At 38.0% G+C, this 20375-nt stretch overlaps 1 protein-coding gene across 6 annotated transcripts in view; it reads left to right on the forward strand.

The window, feature by feature from the left end:
• The window catches only part of CNTNAP4 (contactin associated protein family member 4), a 310896-nt gene that overhangs the window by 221960 nt on the left and 68561 nt on the right, over window positions 1–20375 (forward strand). For all 6 annotated transcript variants that reach the window (XM_073344935.1, XM_073344938.1, XM_073344940.1 and 3 more), the window contains 4 exons: window positions 1214–1320; window positions 5748–5867; window positions 11857–12054; window positions 17094–17250. In XM_073344935.1, coding sequence (XP_073201036.1) covers window positions 1214–1320; window positions 5748–5867; window positions 11857–12054; window positions 17094–17250 — 582 coding nt within the window. The remainder of the gene's footprint in view (window positions 1–1213; window positions 1321–5747; window positions 5868–11856; window positions 12055–17093; window positions 17251–20375) is intronic.

Raw genomic sequence — 20375 nt, forward strand, 5'->3', positions numbered from 1 at the left:
TAGATATGTAGGAAAGATTGTGTTCATGAAGATTTAACAATAGTGGAGGTAGGAATCTGAACATTCACATACAGATGAGTACACTGAGGCATTTCTCATACCCCTAAACTAATACTTTTCTATGTTTATTAAATGTACTGAAAAATAATATTCAGATACTGTGAAAGAACTTGTTAAGCTGTCTTTTTTGTTAAAATTATTATTAGTGATTAACCTTAGCAGTAAAACTGCCCTATACATTCTGAATAACAATTAAGTAAAATATGAAGTCTCCAACGCGGTATCTTTTTAATTAAGATCTCGGAAAAAATATTTTTTATTCTCCTCTCCTCTTGCCCCCAAATCATGTAATAATTTGTACTTTATACTTAGGGATAGTCATGCAGTTTTCACCATTGAATAGTGATGCCCAAATTTTCTTCTTAGTTACACCATTGTAAATCAAAAGTAATTCCACTGAAATAATGGAGTTTTTCCAGATTTTCACTCATGCCACTGAAAGCAGAATTAGCAGTCTGGATTTATCAATAGTTACCTCACTGTAGGATCTGAGATACTGAAGTGTTTGCCTGTACTTAGACTAGGAAATAACTAAAGTATCTCAGATACTAATGTATGATAACAGTCAATAAATATTTATTTTCTGATGGTGACCACTACCTGTTCCTATAATTTTCTGAAAAGAGAAGTATTTTATACTTCTCATGGTCATATAATAGTGACAGTTATCCACAGAAGTGCTGTATTGTTATGAAAGACCTTATGAAAGAAAATGCAGCTGTTACAAAATTTGCCAGTGAATTATCAATGTTAATTTATCATTGGTGTATCAGTGGGTACCATACTTTCATTGGAGAGCTTTGCCGGCAGCCACAATGAAAATTATACATGTGTAATTTTTGTTATTGATATGTTTCATATTCTTATTGCATCATTAGCATCCTTAGGAGCAGTCACTAGGTCTAGTGGGGAAAGATAAAGGGGACATTCTTTTTCCCCAACTTTCTTTCAGTCCCGTTGATATCTTCCTGCAATATGGCCACAAGATCTATGTATTGTCATTGCAGGTCTCTCACCCATAAATACAACACCTACCTTTGCACCTTGGTTATCATCTTTGTCATAAAGACCACCTTCAAGCTGTGGTAACAATGGTTATTGTAAATGTCATGTAGTTGTACCAAGGTGACTATGTGTCTTTTTGTCCTTTTAGATGTTTGCCTAATTATTGCGAACATAGTGGTGAATGCACACAGGCCTGGAACAGCTTCTACTGCAACTGTACAAACACAGGTTACACAGGGTCTACTTGCCATTACTGTAAGCCAAAGACACTTTCTTATACTGTTTTAGTTATGAGTTATTTTACTGCTACAAGAAACAATTTTCTTTTAAAAGTCATGTCAGTTTTGTTAACATTCGCAAAGGGTTTATAAGAATTGATTCAAGGGAAAAGTCTCAAAATTGTCTAAAGGATTAAGGAGCACAAATCCAATGGGACTTGTGGTCCTAAATCCCTTATGTGTCTTTGAATATTTCTCCTTTAGTTCTTAGATTTCATGATTTATTTATTGAGGACCTGATTCTGATCTCACACTGGTATACGGCCCTGATTTATCAAATCATCTAGGTAGGTACTTAACTTCATCACTATTCAACGAAGGACTAAGCACATGCTTAACTTTGAAGTCAGTTGGGTTTAGCATATACTTAAATTTCAGCACATGCTTAAGTAATTTTCAAAATCAGGGGTAACTTCAAGGGAGTGACAGTGGGCTAAAACTGGTATATAAGAGAAGGTAATAAGGCCCTGTAAACCCAATCCAGCAAGCACATCACTGACCTTTCTCTCATCTGTAGAAGTTTTGCACATGGAGTCCCTTCAGGATCAGGCTATATAAGGGAGAACTTCAGAAAATATCAGCGTGACCATAAATGTAACTGAATGAGTTTCACACCTATGGTCTGATTCTTGTCTTACTTTCACTAGTTTAATATAACTCCAGTGATTTCCCAGGAGGTGATTTAGATTTACACTGGGATATGTGAGATGAGCATGAAGCCCATTAGTTTTTTTTTCTTTTTACTGGGACAGTTTATTAAGGAAAGTCATTACTCTCTGGTTCTCAGCATGTATACTTGAAAAAAATCTATCTAAAATACCAAAAAGACAATACATTATTATAGCCAAAAGAAAAAATTGTGTGGTTAAAACAAACCCATCTTCACACAACTTATACAATCCCTGTAGCACAATAGGCATGACTTTCATAGAGTTTAAGGCCAGAAGGGACCATCTAGTTTGACCTCCTGTAAAAGCACAGGCTATCAACAGCACCCACACACTAAACCCAGCAACTGAAATTAGACCGAAGTATTATAGCCCATAGGAGACCTAGACTATTATGGGCTACAGGCACAGAATAGGAGGGACCGAGGTGCACCAGTCCTCAATGCTTCTGCAATGACAGGGAAATGATTAAGTGAGATATACCCAGATAATCCTGACAAGTGAGCCACACTCATATGCTGGAAGGCAAAACCCTGTGAAATTCACTGCCAATCTGACCTGGGAAAAATTCCTCCCCAGCCCCACATATTACAATCAGTTACACCCTGAGCATGTGAGCAAGACCCAGCCAGCCAAGCCAAGTGCTACCTCAAAGCCCTGACCCACATTCCCAGTTTCCCATCTCCAGCCGTGGCCATCCAAAAAGCCTGCCAGAATTCACTGTGTTGGGGAGGAATCTCTTCCTGACCTATGCCTGTGGCCATTTGAAACCCTGAAGCATGAGCTTTAGGAGCATAAGACATAAACCTTAAGTGAGTCCTAGGGCTGTTGAGCCAAGCCTGCTACTGCCACAAACAACCTGGTCATACAGTTGTACTCATAAATTTGTCCATCTCTTTCTCTCTAAAAACAAGTTAAGTTGTTTGCCCTCAAAACTCCTATTGGGAATCATGGCGAGTAGGCTTCTGAGCTGTTCTGAAAATTTTCAGAATTTGGAAAAACTGCTTGTTGCTATTGAATGCAAAACTTTATAAAGACTGCCTACAATTATTACTGTTTCTGTGCCATCTGAACCCTAAAGAGCATGAATTGGTAGCTAGCCTTTCAAGATTTATGGATAAGGTAAAATTTTTATAGCATGAAAGTACATTGATGGTACAGACTTTTTCAAAGATCACTGTGAGCTGTTCCTGTTGTATGCTATTAGAGGACGACAAGACTAAGCATCATATTTTTTTAATAAATTATCTACTTAATCAATTGATGAAGGGTGTAAAAAAATTGATGGACTCCATCATTTTCTCACTTTTCATCAAGAGCCCAATGGTGTGTGTATAAGGTACATGAAAGTCTTCCTGCTCAATTTTGTAACATTGAAAAATAGGTATAGTACTTTTTATAAATAATAAGAAAGCACTGTGAAGTATACAATAGGTATGATATAGTAGTTGCAGCAGTATAACATTCTGTCCCTTTAAATTTGTTTACAGTAGTTTAGTAATGGTTCCAACGGTACAATCTTATGGTCTGTTCTGTCAATAGTCTCAAAGTTAAGGGCCGTTTCCTTCCCTTATCCTATGAACTCTACACTCTCATTGACTTCAATGAGAGTTCTGTGCAATTACAGAAAAAGATAATACGGCTGTTCAGTTATTGAATAAACATTGAGACTCTTGATGTAATAGGCCTATCAATGAGTTCTTGATCAGTGGCAACACTGTGAAGCATGAGACCATACTCCCAAAATCTGTCTTAGAGGAACTATAATTTTCCATGCTGTCACTACTAGTATAAAATTCAAAATGGATATGATGCTATGTCATTGCATACTGCCTCTATCGTACTTTTATCCTTTTATTTTATACTGAGAATTAATTTAAGGCTCTTTACCCTAAGGAGCTATAATTTGAAACTTGAGAGTGACCTTGACTGTGCCTACTGGATATTCCAGCAGTGGCAAAAATGGTCCATTTAGTAATCTTTACCTAATGAGGATGTTTATTTTCCTTACTTTATAATTCAGTATTATGGACCCAATCCAATATGACTGATCATGTTGTAATCATCAGCAAAAGAACTGACAAAACTGGCAGTCGCCACACCCCAGGTTCTTTGTTTGGGAGGTTTTTCATTAGCTTGAGTGGGAGTTGAATCAGGCCCTGAAAATTGTTACTATATGAAGCAGTTTGGACAGCCTTAAAATTAGTGCTCTCAGACTGTCATACCAAATAGATCTTTATATCACAGAACTACCACCACAATTTACATTGTGGAACCCTACTCAATAGAGGTACAAAAGACCGAATAGACAAGTAGATTGGCCAAACAGTTTTCTATGCCAATTCAGGGATCAGACATCAGGGAAGCTACATTGTTTCTGCCTCTGCTGAACCTGCTCTGTGGATTAACATTAGATTTTTAGCTATCAGTGCTGTCATTCCCAACCCTATTCAAGAATGTCACCGTATTTTGTGTAATAATATAGCCAGTTGTAAATCTGAATAAATCGATCTTAAATAGACAAATGTTTTGGATAAAAGCCTCCTTCAGAGTTCATCATTCATACTGTGTTGTGTTCTCATTTATACAAGAAATTGAAAAAGTGTGTGGTCTTTATTTTTGTTTGTCTATTCTTTTTAGAAATGTCTTTTTTTAAAAAGTATCCAGTGTTGTTGCAGCCGTGTTGGTCCCAGCATATTAGCGAAACAAGGTGAGTGAGGTAATATCTCTTATCGGACCCACTTCTGTTGGTAAGAGAGACAAGTTTGCATGCTTACAGATAGCTCTTCTTCAGAACTCAACAGCTCTCAACAGCTCTTTGTGCAAGAGCAAAAGCTTGTTTCTCTCATCAACAGAAGTTGGTCCAATAAAAGATATCACCTCATCCACCTTGACTCTTTGTTTGTTAAGGAAAGTTTCTTTTTGACAAAGTACATTCAAGTTTTTTAAAAAGCAGTTAATTGGAGAACTGTACTAGATAGCAATGGATAATTTAAGAAGGTTTAACTGATGCACTTTAAATGTGCAATTTTTACCCAGCAGTATTACTTTACTTAGTAGTTTGTTTCCATTTAATTATAGAGCTGGATTCAGAAGTCCAGTTTCCACAGGTTTGGTCATATAAAGCCTTTGCAGATCGCTACCTCTTGAATGGTGTAAAATCAATATTACATGGTATTGAAGAGCCAAATTTTCTCTGTGCTGCTTATTTACTCTTGGACTGCAGACTTTGACAACAAGCTTACCCCGATACTGAAAAAAACAGCGGAAGAAACAAGGTCTTTCCTGCAGCCAAAAGCATGAGTAAAAAATGTCAGGAAATATGTACTTCAGTTGGAACTGCTGGAAATACTAAAGCCCTGTCAAATTATATGGAGATCTGATTAAATTGAAAAGGTTAATGTTCAGTTTCCAAGTTCCTCATAACCTAGCCAGTTGCTAAATAGTACTCATTTTGACCTTAAATGATTGGTTTCCATAGCCTTTTGTCCCTCCTTAAGACCCCTAATTTAGGAGGCAAAAAGCAAATCCATAAAAAAAACCATTCAGTTTTTTTTCCCCTGTGAAATGAAATTCTATTTACTGATGCAAATAATAGTACAATTTTTTACTGTGTGACTTCCCCTGTTTTCTTCACTTTTGAATGCATGTTGTATTGTTCAACTTCCCACATTTTTCCTTACCCCAAATAAAAGGTAATGCCATTACGTTTGTGATGGAAGATGTTCTTTTACAGCCATCTATGAGCAATCATGTGAAGCCTATAAGCATACAGGGAACACTTCAGGCTTTTATTATATCGATTCAGATGGAAGTGGCCCCTTGGGACCGTTTCTTGTATACTGCAATATGACAGGTGAGATGATAAACTTCCTTAACTCACAGTTGGGTTTGTATGCATGCTCATTATATCAAAGCAAAGTAGGAAGTTTTGTAGCTAAAGAGTTTAATGTACATGTATACAGCAAAATGAAGGTGACTCCTCAGCTCAGAATATTGGACAAAGAATTAACCAGAGAAATTAGAATAAGTCTCAGACTGTGAAGCTAACACTGGGTTCCTGTTATGTTCTGCATAAATGGGACATATGCCCTATTTGTGGAGCATTTCAGACTAGTTCATTTTCTGCACATTTTGGTTTCATTAAGTTAGATCTTACTTCTCTGTTTAAGAAACTGAGATATAACTGATTTTTTGGAAGAAAATTATTGAATTTCTCCCCCCTACCCTTATGAAAGATTGTTGACCTTCACTTGGTAGGAAGAATACTGATATTAAACCTTCTCTTTAAAATTGTGTATTATTTGTAATTGTTTTGGGTAGTTTAACTAATTGGACTCATATAGTCTCATTTTCAAAATATAGCCTTATTTTTTCCACCCTGTTATTTGCATCCCCAATGAGTGAAGTATCAGAAAGGTATTTAGACCTCCAATTGATCTTAACTGCCTACTGCTATGTGTGCCTACAACTAACCATAGATTGTAGATGCTGAATTAGTTCAAAATCTAATATGCTTTTCATTTTTATGTTGTGTTCTTTTAGTTTTAATTAGTTTTACTTTTGTTTTATGGTTATTTTCTACCAATTCTCACTTTAAAGTTTTTCCAGCATTATCCCAATATTCCAGTGTTAGGGTTACAAACATTTCAGGGTAACTTTTAAAAAAAAATAACCGTTTATTTTGGAAACAATAGGAAAAATTAATAGAAACATTTCTTTTGGTTTGATGAGTTATAACAATATATTTTTATATAACGTACATTTTAAAGCAGTTTACATGGGCAACTTTATTTCTGGTATTTTTGAAACTTTGAGTGCTTGATTTTTCAACCATACTAATATTCGTTGAACATAGTTGTTTTTTTTTATATGTAACATAGTTACATTGAGGGGAAATAAAGAGATATTTTATTGATCTGTAATAATCTTGTTTTTTCTTGAAGGACTGATAGAAGTCTACCTCTAATCAAAGCCACTTGCTGAGGTTTTCAAAACAGTGTAGGGGGCTTTACATATATCTTCCATCAAAATAATAGAAGGTGAATGTGAAACTTCTTTTGATCTCAGTGCAGCCACGATTTAGATAACACTGGAAATCTCAACCACTAACTCTGCCTCAAAAAAACAAAGACTTTTTGAGAAAGTAGTCTGACTGATAATGGTAACATACTTTGGATTAGCAATTAGTGAGATCACCAATATAACTATCTGGCCCCTAAAAAGAGAGATCAGAGAATACTAGCTACATTGTTAATTAATATGAGGTTGAACCAAAGAAGAAGCTTATGGTAGAAAGACTCCCGTGTCCTTAAACAGTATCAGGAGGAAGCCAGCTCTCCGAGGTACAGCTTAGTGTCTGATTTATCCTTACTTGTGTATCCATGAACAGCTGCTAGTGCTTCTATCAGTCACTCTTTATTCAACACATTAAGCAAATCTCATTGATCAGTTCTTCATCTACAGATGCAGCCTGACAGGCTGAATCTACTATATTTGTCTTCTTCCCAGTTTCCTCCTGACTGGTATTCCCTTTTCCCACCAGAGGCCATGAAGGCAGATGCCCACATTTCTTGCAGTGCTGCCTTGTTATTGACATTCATGTGGCTTTATTCTTTGGCAGCTGGGAGGGAGGTTCCTTTCCCTCTCTTGTTCTTAGAGGTCAATTTCAAAATCATAAGCCTTGGGTCCAAAGAACCAATCAAGATGACAAAAAAAATTTCAGAAATATTGTTCTTTTAGTTTTGCCCCTTCTGAGGGTGTAGAAGTAGATGTAACAGCTGCCTTGTTTCTCTCTTATTCTTTCCATTTGCTATGAGCTGTGTAGAAAAAATGGCTCTGAACTTGCTCTCACTTTTAGCTCCCTGTTTCCCAACAGCACTAGTGTGAATCCTTTCTTCTAGCAAAACATTTACAAGTATTGGTAATAAATCTGAATATATAGATTAATTTAAGTTCAATATTTGTTTAATAGGCATCTGGATGCTTCCCATAGGCTTTTTGCTACATGCTTATCCTCTAGGTGATTACTAGTTCTTTTCTTATTCTAAATTTCCCTTTAGTGTCAGTCAGACCCAGTTTTCAAGAAATATAGGAAATAAACTACAGGGGGCACCGCTCTGCAGAACTGTTAGAGTTAGAAGGAAAATATTGATTAAAGCCCAAGGAGAATTGAAGCCTACAAATATATTCAGTGTGAACAAAATGGTTAAGACTACAGCAGTGAGCTCTTACAGAAGATGCAAAGCCAGCAAGGACAGAGGGCGATTCACATTTCCAATGTCTACTAGAATTAAGTTGGGTATAAAGTCCCAACAGTATGCTGAACCACTGATTCTGAATTTGTCTCAACTGACACAAATCAGATTTAAGAAGCAACCAGCTCACTCAGCTTTGTTCTCAAAAAAATAGATTTAGATATTTGAGTTAGATTGTACAGACCTTAACAGGGCCAGCTGAGGGTACAATCCCAGTCCATCTCTCCCCAGTGCACAGAAGGGAATGTGCAAGCTGCGTCATTCTATAGAAGGAACAGTGTGCTGACTTACCTCCAGCCCTTTTAAAGCAATTTACCATCCCTAGGGGAACATGAAGGAGGGAGCCTGCATTCCACAAGCACAGTGATTGCTATTGTCCTTAACATTTGTGTGGTTATATAAAGCTTTCTCTCCTGGTCACCTGTGCTACAGTCATGACCAGTCGGAATCTTTGTGTTCCTTGTGTTTCGTTAGTGTGGCTGAAAATTGTCTTTTATAACTTCCGAAAGCCCAAGCAAACCAGAGCATTACCCTGTTGCCACTGGTAGATTATAAAATATATGATTTTATTATATCTATTTTGTAACATTAAGGTTATTTAATTTATTTGCTGCAACTTTTACCATGTATTTTACAATTTCGAAGTAGAACTGCCACAAACTCAAACCATTGTGAAACCAGAGATCAGTCTTACAGTGATTAATATAAGAATATTTATCAATAGAAATATTCTTGAAATGTTCTTGATGTTCCTGATTTGTCCCCTTTGTACAATAGAGGGGTGCAAGTTGGAAAGAGTCCATATTATGTAGGAAAAAGTTGCATGTCTTACATTTACAGGAACATACATGTGTCACTCAGTGGACATGCAGTACGTCATGTACCAATAGATGGTTTGAAATCAATACAGATATATCCTTACTACCATTTTTTTTCCAGTATGATGATATTGAAAGGCATTTTTCAGAATGATAGAATGATCATTTGGAGTTTTCTTGCTAGTAAATTATACAAGACTCTATCAACTGACATAATAACACATAAGATACAAGCAATTTTAGCAATATTTTTGGAAATAATATTTTGGTAATATTTGCATTCCTCTTGTCTCAACTAATCGTAGACCCTTTCTTAAATACCTTGTGATCTGGGGTCATTACAGAAAGTATGACCTCAGATCAATCCAGGTGACATAAGATTACTTATGGCTTTTATAGTGTATTGTTATTGTTGTTCTTTTTATTGAGGAAGTATCCAAAGTTTCCAGTTAGAATTGAGGGCCACCTGTTATACCAAGCACTATATAAACACACAGAAAGGCAAAATCTCTGTCTTGAAAGTCTTACAATCAAATTTACAAACCAAATCAGTTTAATGGGCTAGATCATTCCATTTAATTGCAGCCTCTATTAAGGTGCTGTTGTGGTCCACATTTCCCTATGGGGACTTCCAGGAGTCATTCTCTCTGAAAAGCATTTGAACTAAAGATGGGCCTCATCTGGAAAACTGGATAAAAACCTCCTTCAATTTAGGGGCTGCTCAGATTGGCTCCATGGTTAAATTCCCCTGCTCACATCTAAGGATAGCTATAAAAAAATTACTTTCAAGGCCAAGAGAACACTAGCATATACTCAGTCAGCACCTGATTATTATATACCTAATACATTTGAATGAAGACGACTTTTCATTAATAAAAAATAGATGTGCCTCCTTTAAGCATTTATAGAAAGTGCAACAATATAAGACAAGGGAAGATATTGTTCGAATAGTACAGGCCTATCTGAAGATTATTTTCCTCTTACCTTCAGAAAAAATTTCTTGTAGCTTCCACATCCACTTGCTTTAACTATCCCTCTTCTTGAGAAAATGTTGAGTTATTAGAATCTAATGGTACATGCATCTTAGTGCCTCATACTAAAAGTGGCTAGCTAATATGAACTGTACAGGCATGTCACTTTTCTTTCATTGGAAGCATAGAACTAGATGACAAAAATGGCATAACTGATCAGCTTAGGCCCTTCTCAGTACTCTTCAAGGTGTTTTCTTTACTAAATTGAGAGAATTCATATCAGAGGAGGGTGCAGAGGATGGATGAATGTGTAGAAACAACAATCAGCGTAAATTCCAATTAAATTTAAAAACTGAACTAGTATGTATGTTGAACATAAGAAAATGTATGCTCAAAGTATAGCATCCAAAGTTCAGGATGTGGGTATTCAAAAAACTGGATTTCCTACACTGGCAGAGAAGGGAGCTAGATGAGCTAATAGTTCTTTTTCATCTCTAATTGCTATGATTCTTTGCTCATATGAAGTCAGGTCCTGGAGCTATAAATAATGTGCAAGTAAAAAGGCTGTGTTGTGTATGGTACCACTGCTCATTCCCTTTCATTGCTTCTGGCTCTCCAGTCACTCTACCTCCTTTGTGAAACTGTGCAGAGTCCTGCATAAGGTACATTATAATTTATCCAGTTCAGGTATTTTGGCTACAAACCCCCTTGAATTTAGGGGATGTTGGAATTCAGATCCACGTCTAAACTCCCCTGCTCCGATACATGGTTAGTTATAACAAATTACTTTGAAGGTCTTTGGGTTCTTTCATGCAGATGTGAGAAGGCAGAATTGGCACTATGATTTGGAACCCTACCTCCCTTAACTGCCAAAATTACCATTCCATTGTGAGTGCTATATAGATTGTAAACTGTTTGGGGCAGAGACTCTCTTTTTGTTTTGTGTTTTTACAGAACCTAATACAATGAGGTCCTGGTTCATGAACATAATAATAATAATAATTATTATTATTATTTATTATTAAATAAATACATATTTTTATTTCACTTAAGGTTCTACATTTATTCTCCCAATAAATGTCAGGAAAGAAAGACATTTTGTGTTTTAAAAACAGCCCCAATACATATCATACATTTGTGTAGATAATACAGATGATATCTTAATTGCAATCACACATGTCAGAAATTATAGTTATCATTTGAATTTGGGGTGGCTGGAAGCACCTGTCTTCCTCTCTGTTTCACAATAAATACAACACCTGGATTTATTCAGTTTGTCCATTATTGTTTCTGGTATTGGTTTTTTGTATAGGGCAGTGGAAAGGTGAGTTTTGGCCATTGCTATAAATTCTCCAAGACAAAATCAATTCATTCAAAAGAATAGTGTGAAATGTTGTGCAGATAATGAAAGCCTGGATATAACTTGGTCTCCATTTATAAACAAGGTATATCTTGGAGAAATAACAATAGGAAAAGTCTATTACACTTCAGCTTAGGGTCTGTGTATTGTTTGGAAAATAGATATTTGGTTCTCTTCATCTAGTCTTTCCTTGACTGGTAATTGTGCAGGACCAAATGCACAGTAAAGAAGTTTCAAAAAAAGGAACATTGATATCCTATCAAGTGTATTCAATTGCAGAATGTTTTACCGAGACATTTTGTGTTCCTATTCACATCCCTAAAAGGACAGGAAAACTCACCTTAATCCCAGGTGTACCTCACTACACATTTTATTTCCATTGCTAACTTTTGCAGCTATTTTACATTCTGCATTACTTTTTCCCTCCTTGTTTTGTAAGATACGACTTGGACAATTATACAGCACAACAATACGGACTTAACCAGAGTCAAAAATGCTAATCGAGAGAACCCACATACTGTGTTCTTCAAGTACACGGCCACCCTAGAACAGCTTCAGGCTACAATTAACTATGCAGAATACTGTGAACAGAAGCTTGCTTACCACTGCAAAAAGTCAAGGCTTTTAAACAAGCAAGGTAAGTAAAGCAGACAAATCTTATTATGTTTCATGATACAATAGATATTTAATTTTGCAGAGGTTATGGCATTTTCCACTGTAGTTTGTAAATTCCTTAAATATCTAGCAAACAAATCCCAAATCTACAAGTTGTAGAGTGGGATTTGAGCCAGAAAGAAAAAAAAAGGTCAGTTCATAATGAGCTTCATTCAAAGCATTAACTACTTTCAAAACCAATGTCTTCCTTCAACCTACAATTTAAAAGAAATTATAACAAAGCCTTTCCTGGCTTGCCTCCAGGGGATTTTTAGATTTTAGTCAAAAAATGGTTAAATATTGGGCAAAAATTTGGTAAAAGGAGCACAATTTGGTAAAAGGAGTGAACAGTGTGCCGTTGTTTCCAAGAAGGCCAATGGCATTTTGGGATGTATAAGTAGGGGCATTGCCAGCAGATCGAGGGATGTGATCCATCCCCTCTATTCGACATTTGGTGAGGCCTCATCTGGAGTACTGTGTCCAGTTTTGGGCCCCACACAACCAGAAGGATGTGGGAAAATTGGAAAGAGTCCAGTGAAGGGCAACAAAAATGATTAGGGGACTGGAACACATGAGTTATGAGGAGAGGCTGAGGGAACTGGGTTTGTTTAGTCTGCGGAAGAGAAGAATGAGGGGGGATTTGGTAGCTGCTTTCAACTACCTGAAAGGGGGTTCCAAAGAGGATGGCTCTAGACTGTTCTCAGTGGTAGCAGATGACAGAACAAGGAGTAATGGTCTCAAGTTGCAGTGGGGGAGGTTTAAGTTGGATATTAGGAAAAACTTTTTCACTAGGAGGGTGGTGAAACACTGGAATGCGTTACCTAGGGAGGTGGTGGAATCTCCTTCCTTCGAAGTTTTTAAGGTCAGGCTTGACAAAGCCCTGGCTGGGATGATTTAGCTGGGGATTGGTCCTGCTTTGAGCAGGGCATTGGACTAGATGACTTCCTGAGGTCCCTTCCAATCCTGATATTCTATGATTCTATGAATACACTGCATAAATGTTAGCTGAACTCTTTCAGATACTATGCATCATGTAGCGGTTGAATTTGCAAATGGCATGAGGTAAAGTATCACAGACATTAATATGCCAGTGTCAAAAATACACAAGCACAGAGGAGACCTAAAGTAAAATGCTGAAAAGATAGGAAAAAAGTTATTGTTTTATGAAGAAAATGACAGGGCCTTCTGATGTAGTTAAAGAAATCTTAACAAAATATCATAACTAGATTGTCGTGTTCAAGTCTTATTTTAATTCTCACTGGGTAGAGTGCAATCCATTGAGTTGATTTTAATTTTGAAAATGTATTCTAAATTTTAAAAAATAACTTGAAAAGAAAGATTATATTCGTTCTTCCTTTGTTGATACGTAGATGTTGCAAATCAAGCTCCATTGTCTCCTCTGTCACAAAAATCTGTGAGAGGCGAATAGTCCACTAGAAATTCCAAGATTCTTGTCACAGACCTCACTTGCCATTTTCCTATCAAGGGATTTAGTGGTGCTACAGCAGAAAACTGGTCATTCCTCCATGATCTGTGAGCTCTGCTTTTCTGAGCAGAATGGCTGTCAAGAGCTAAGCAAACATTAGCTCTCTTCTCTGCATCCTACCCTCCTTTCAAAGAGGTTATGGAATGCAATGAATTTCTGCTGAGAGTAGCATTAACTCTAAGGAGAATTGCTGCTCAGAAATCTACCAGGCCTACAGGTGAGCCTACTGCATAAAGTGTTGCTTCCCTGACATTACCTCTCCCTCCATCCCAAACCACTTTCTGACATACAGAGCCCCAACTCCATGGTATACAGGCATGTGACTCACAATATGCTTGATATGAATACTATGACAGTGATCACCAGGGAGTACACTACAAAGAAGTTACATATCTTAACTCAGAATCTTTTCTTGACCAAAGTACCCAAAAGGTGCCCCTCTCTTCACACACATGCATAATTCCCACTGACTTCAGGGGGAATAAATCATATTAAAGGATTGAATGCAGGATCATGCACAATTAGATTTCCCAAATGTCTGACTTAAATTTCAGTTACAATTGCTAGGATTAATACAGCCATTTCAGAACTGACAATTTTAAGGCGACTGTGAGAGATGAAAGTGTTTGCTAGCACATTTGCTGAGCAAAAATGCAAGACTGTATGACAGGTACAGAAGGGAAAAAGAACAATCCCACTGAGACTGAGATATTAGTATTCAGGATTGGTGAGGGTTACATATATATGTTTTATCAACAAGTTAATGCAGTGAAAACATTGGTCATATTAGACCTTGTCTCATTTTGAATCTTTTCATGCTAGAAGTAGTAAAACTCAGCGACAAAGTGTTTTGAAGAATTTGTAGGATGGAGCACAAGTCAGTCACCACATTGGTATGTGACCATCCTGCTCAGACTAACCACTGCCTTTTGAAACTTCCAATGAGTTTGTTGGCTATAGTCAACAAAGAAGTTCCTTGTAGGGCTATGTTTGCTCTGGTAGCCATTTAGCTTTTTATTCCCAGGATTCTTATCCACAGAGGACTCCTCTGATGTCACGTATGCTTCCAATGCAGAACAGCACAAGGATAATGACTCTTGCAGGAGGATCATACATTCCCCAAGTGTTTAGAATGTATGTTGAGAAGTGAAGAAGAATACTGTAGCAAACTGAAAATACAGGAAGAAAAGGAGTACTTGTGGCACCTTAGAGACTAACAAATTTATTTGAGCATAGGCTTTCGTGTAGCTCATGAAAGCCTATGCTCAAATAAATCTGTTAGTCTCTAAGGTGCCACAAGTACTCTTTTCCTTTTTGCGAATACAGACTAACAGGGCTGCTACTCTGAAACCTGAAAATACAGAGTGAGTTTTAGGAAGGCAAAATTCAGCCAACCTGATTGCAATTTTAGCATGTATCTTCTCAAATTAGCTATTTTATTTATTTTATTTATTTATTTATTGCACTCTGAATACAATTTTGCAAGATCTTCTTCACAAACATTGTCCTATTTAAGATCACAACTGTTCAATCGCTGATTGAATGCATTTTGTGTGTGCATTTCCTTGGATCATTAGAATTACCAAATAAAAGAATTCAGTCACATATAGCTAACTACTATACCATTCTTGACATTTAAACAAAATCCAAATAACATCTTGCAGAAGAATATAGCTTGTTCTCTTTAATTGAACAATATGAACACAATACAAGATAAGATATTTGAAATTCAAATAAGTACATTATCAAATTGACCACATAAGTTTATCCTTTTCACTACTGTGATCCGTAATCTCTACTGGGCATGTCTGACAAGTGCAGCATTTGATGATAGTTATGTGAAATAATTTTGGGACATGTAGTATAAAAAGTAATTTTTATTGGAACAATTCTTAGGAATGCATTGCACTCAGTCTTCCCTATGCAGAGCATATAAATGATTCCAGTGAAGAATTGCTATGCTAATAATTTTGTGTGTTCATTTTGAAGAAGCTGCATCAAATCCCTTTTTCTCCCATTTTGTTTAGCAATATTCACTGCCAGAGCAGAGCTAGCTAATCACTATGATCCTTTAGTAGTTATACTGGTCTCTCGCTAGTATGCAAACAAATGTGTTAGGATTGCTTTTAAAGATAGTCCAGTGTCTCCAGTTAAAGAGCAGGAACATTCACTCCCAACTACAGGACCAGAGTTTCTGAGCAGTTTAAACAGGAGAAATATCTTGGTGTTATATGTGTATGTTTTGTTTTGTTTATTTTTTAAAGTTCTGCCTCATAAAGAATTTATTAACCTTCTCTAGCTTTTCTTCCCTCTGTGATGGGCTGCAAACACAGATACTGATGCTAGACATTGATACCACTGAGCATGTCTGACTTTTCTAGGAACTGTTTTTAGGCCTGCTGGGCTGGCAGTTGTGTGGTAATGAATTCAGTCAATATGTTTACGAGCTGAGAGATTGTAAGCATAACAGAGGTCTTCTCTAACAGTGAGTTATAATAAGTCATGGCAGTTACAAGTAAGATTGAAGCTGGGTTAAGTGCCAGCCTCTAGGTGTGGGCCCACTGCTGAAAACTTGAGAGCTTCAACAATACACAAACCAAGTGCCTCTATGAGGCACCATACCATTTGATAGCACTTGTTTCCTCTCACGCCCTGACTTTGCAGTCATTTCATCTTTCACCTTTCTTCACTCTCATTTAAGATGGATTACCGTCAGGCTTCATATCCGTTAGCAATTATCTTTTTCTGTATATTTTGTGGTTTTACTGCTCTGGTTACTTGGCAGCATCTTTAAACCTAATGTGCAGTACTGCAGAATTAAGAAGACATCCAGCTCTATCATTTTACTATAATCAATGCTGAATGGGTGCATTGCACAGAGATATAGTAGGCTCTGAGAAACTTTGCTGTTAGTCACTGGATACATCACCTGGGTTATGTAGCACAACCATTAACATGATTTCTACAGTCTCAGACTACATAAATTCTGCAGCTGTTGTGTGTGATCTAACTCATGACTACTGACATTTCTGATTCTCACCACACAGTAGTACTAAGCCAGATGCTTAATATGCAGCAAAGGTGTGTTTAGTATTCTCAGTAATTAAATGAATCCATTTATAATGCTTTTTACTCTTCTCATTTCCTCACTGGTATTTCCATGATCTCAAATTGATCTTTGCCTCAGAGTATAAATTAACTTGATTTTTAGGGTGACGGCATCTCTTTTTTCATGTGCTATTTTAAAAGAAAGTACATAAATGGACTGCTTAAGATAAATTATTCTAATATCATGCCTGACTGAGCAAGAACTACCAGATCTCTTTTCCACTAATATAAGCAAAAATCTGTTGACTATCATTTAATCCCTGATAATGAAATATTAAAATGAATAATTGGTTAGCATTTTTAAAGAAATGTGGTCATTTTTTAAAATTGTTTTTTTCCATAATGCTTGGAAATTTGTTTGGGTGAGGGAAATTGGGAGAAGCAGGAACTGGGATCAGATATTAATTTTCCTCTAATGTGTCTTTTAGATGGGATTCCATTGAGCTGGTGGGTTGGAAGAACCAATGAAACACAAACTTACTGGGGAGGATCCTTGCCTGATGTTCAAAAATGTGCTTGTGGATTAGAGGGGAGCTGCATTGATTCCCAACGTTACTGCAACTGCGATGCTGACAGAAATGAATGGTGATTTTTGTATTGTTTGCTTGTGCTCAATTCTTTGCTGTTGAAAAACAAACTCAAAAATTCTATAGGATTTAGCAGCTATGAACAAGCAGTGCTATTAGGAACAAAAACATACAAACCTGCAACATATGCTGCTGCCCCCAGTTCAAAATAAGATTTCTCACCATAATTAGCTAAATTAAGGGGTAAATATATAATATTTTGCTGTGATTTCTTGTATTTAGTTGCTATTTGAGGATGATATATTTTTATATTTAGACTGTCCAATTTTCAGTAAATTGCCTGTTTTGCCAGTGGTTAAAGGCTTACATTTGGTATGTATTTCAGTCATTAAAATATTGAAGCTAATCGGATTTAAACTATGTTTTAGTTGAGCAAAGCATTCATTTCACATATTTAAGGTTTTTTATTATCCTTTTTCTTTACGCCTTTGAGTTTAATAATGTTCTTTAATAGACTCAACGAGATTCTTTATCTAAGAATTTAGAGGGTAAAATCCTGGCCTCGTTGCAGTCAATGGGAATTTTGCAATTGACTTCAGCAGAGCAGGGATTTCACAGACTTCTGACTAGCTCAGCAGGCTACAGCTGAACTCTACTGATATTTCCCATTTGCAAAACTCAGATCCTCATCTAAACTCTAGTCACCTTGCGTCATTTATCATAGTTCAAATACGGTACAAATTAGATACGAGCTGAAGCCATGAAGCTAGATCTGAATCAGAGTTAAGACTTCTCCAAAGTTTGCAGTAGGGCGTTGGATTTAGTGTTCTGTTTCAGTAACAACTCTAGTCCATTTTAGTTAGTTATTTACAGAAGTTAGGAAAATTTAAATGAAAAAAATTCCACTTAATGGAACTTCTTAAGTATGTTTAATCTATACAAAACACATGTACTGAGCAGGCAATGCATGCACACAGATTTGTGTTATAGTTATGCTTGTGTCAGTGGTGTGTGAATATTTACATTCTTGCTGAAGTCTTCATGCTTTTCACACATTTGGGAGTCTGTAGTGGACCATGATGTTTGGCCAAGCAACCAGTGGGTCCTACTCAATTCAGTGACAGCTTCTTGTTACCCAGCATATTTTAAAATGAAGCCACTTATTTAGATATTTAATATGGATTTAGGAGCTTAACTTTAGGCACTCAGTTTTGAAAATCTTGGCCTAAACATATTATTGCTAAGGCCTTTTGTGTTACTGCATTTTTACAGTTAGACAGAACAAGATTTTCAAAAATTACTAGTGAATTTGAGATCTTCAATTTTTGGTTCCCAGACTGAGACATCTTAAAGAGGCCTCATTTTCAGAAGTGCCACCCTCTGAGATTCCATCCTGTTGATGCTGTCTGAAGTCAACCAGCTAAAATCTGAGGCATCCAAAATCACTAGTCACTTCTGAATATCCTGGCCAAAATGTTCATGTTAGGAAGGGAAATACACTAAAGAAAATTTCAAAAGACATCAATTTTGTGGAGTACTATGAATGAGGTATGATAAATATTCTGAACTTAGAAGTCCTATCTTGCTCCAAAACAGTGGGAAGTTCCCCCTGGAGTGCCACCTGGAACTGGGGTAAACACTGAGCCCTCTGACCCACCAACCTGGCTCCATTTCAAGCTGTCCAGCCTGCACTTTCACCAGCATTCACCCACGTAGTGACCTAAGTTACCTGTAAGCTGCGCGGCCCTGCAGCAGCCTATTTAGTGCTGCGCAGGTGCTTAGGGAACCCACCCGGGCACCTGCCATAGCAGGGGGAGGTGCCCCACCCAGTCTGGCCCCCAACCTGCCACAGGAGGGGCGCCTCTCCCTCAGCCCCAACTCACCCTGCAGCCCAGACCTGTCGCGGCCAGAGTGGCCCCGGACCCAGCTGTGGCCAGATTGGGCCCAGGTGTGCCAGGTTGGCCCCAGGCGCAGTGCAGCCCAGCCCAACCCCAGAGTGGCCCGGCCCCAGGCCATGCCTGGTAGGCCCTCCCCCGACCTGGACCTCCTGGGGCCAGGTGAGGGGCACCTATCCTGCAGCCCCAGCCCCAGAGCTCCCGCAGCGGGGACAGGTGCCTCTCCCCCACCAAGCCCAGGTGCTGCTGCGGGAAGAGAATGCTGAGGGAAGTCCTCTTTCCCCGCAGTAGCCCTGGAGCACCCTCCTGCACCCCAAACCCTCACCCCCTGCACCCAGCCCTGAGCCCCTCATCCACAGCCCCACCCCAGAGCCCGCACCCCCAGACGGAACCCTTACCCCCTCGCACCCCAACCCTCTGCCCCAGCCTTGAGCCCCTCATCTCTGGCCCCACCCCAGATCCCGCACTGCCAGTCAGAGCCACACACACACCAACCCTCTGCCCCAGCCCTGAGCCCATTCCCACAAGAACTCCTTGGCCCCACCCCCACCACACGAATTTTGTTATGTGCACCAATGTGAAGGTGATGTGTCATGGGTGGGAAAAATTAGAGGGAACACTAATTAGAGAAACACACAAAAATTAGAGAGACACACCCAGCTGCAGTTACACACAGGCTCTCTAACCACCAGCTTCCCAGCCTAGGACCCCAGAGCAGTACCGTCATGTTCTGGTCAAATCTGGCCAGTATATGGGTTTAATACCCGGTCCACCTCTCCCTCAATGTGAAGAGAACAATGCACACTTATGGTAACCAAGCAGAGATGTTCCCTAAGCATTCCAGTCAAAGCTCATTGGTTTAGATTAAAACAAAAACAAGTTTATTAACTACAAAAGATAGATTTAAGTGATCATAAGTGAGCAAACAGATCAAATCAGATTACCTAGCAAATAAACAAAAACGCAAACTAAGCTTAATATACTAAATAGATTGGGTATGAATAGCAGAGTCTCACCCTAACTGATGGTACAGGCAGACTTCTAGATTCTTAAGGCACAAGTTACAATTGCTTTGTAGCTTGGAATCCCCAGGTGTTTCACACACAGGCTAGAAATCCCTTTAGCCTGGGTTCAGCACTTCTGCCAGTTCAGTCTTTGTTCCCCAGGTGTTTTCCAGGAATCCTCTTGTGTGGGGAGTGAAGAACCACACATGATGTCACTCCCTGTCTTATGTAGCTTTAGCACATGGTGGGAACACTTTGTTTCAAAACTCGGTTCCCAGATCAGT

Source organism: Lepidochelys kempii, chromosome 5 (genome assembly GCF_965140265.1).
Source record: "Lepidochelys kempii isolate rLepKem1 chromosome 5, rLepKem1.hap2, whole genome shotgun sequence".
Taxonomy (NCBI): domain Eukaryota; kingdom Metazoa; phylum Chordata; order Testudines; family Cheloniidae; genus Lepidochelys; species Lepidochelys kempii.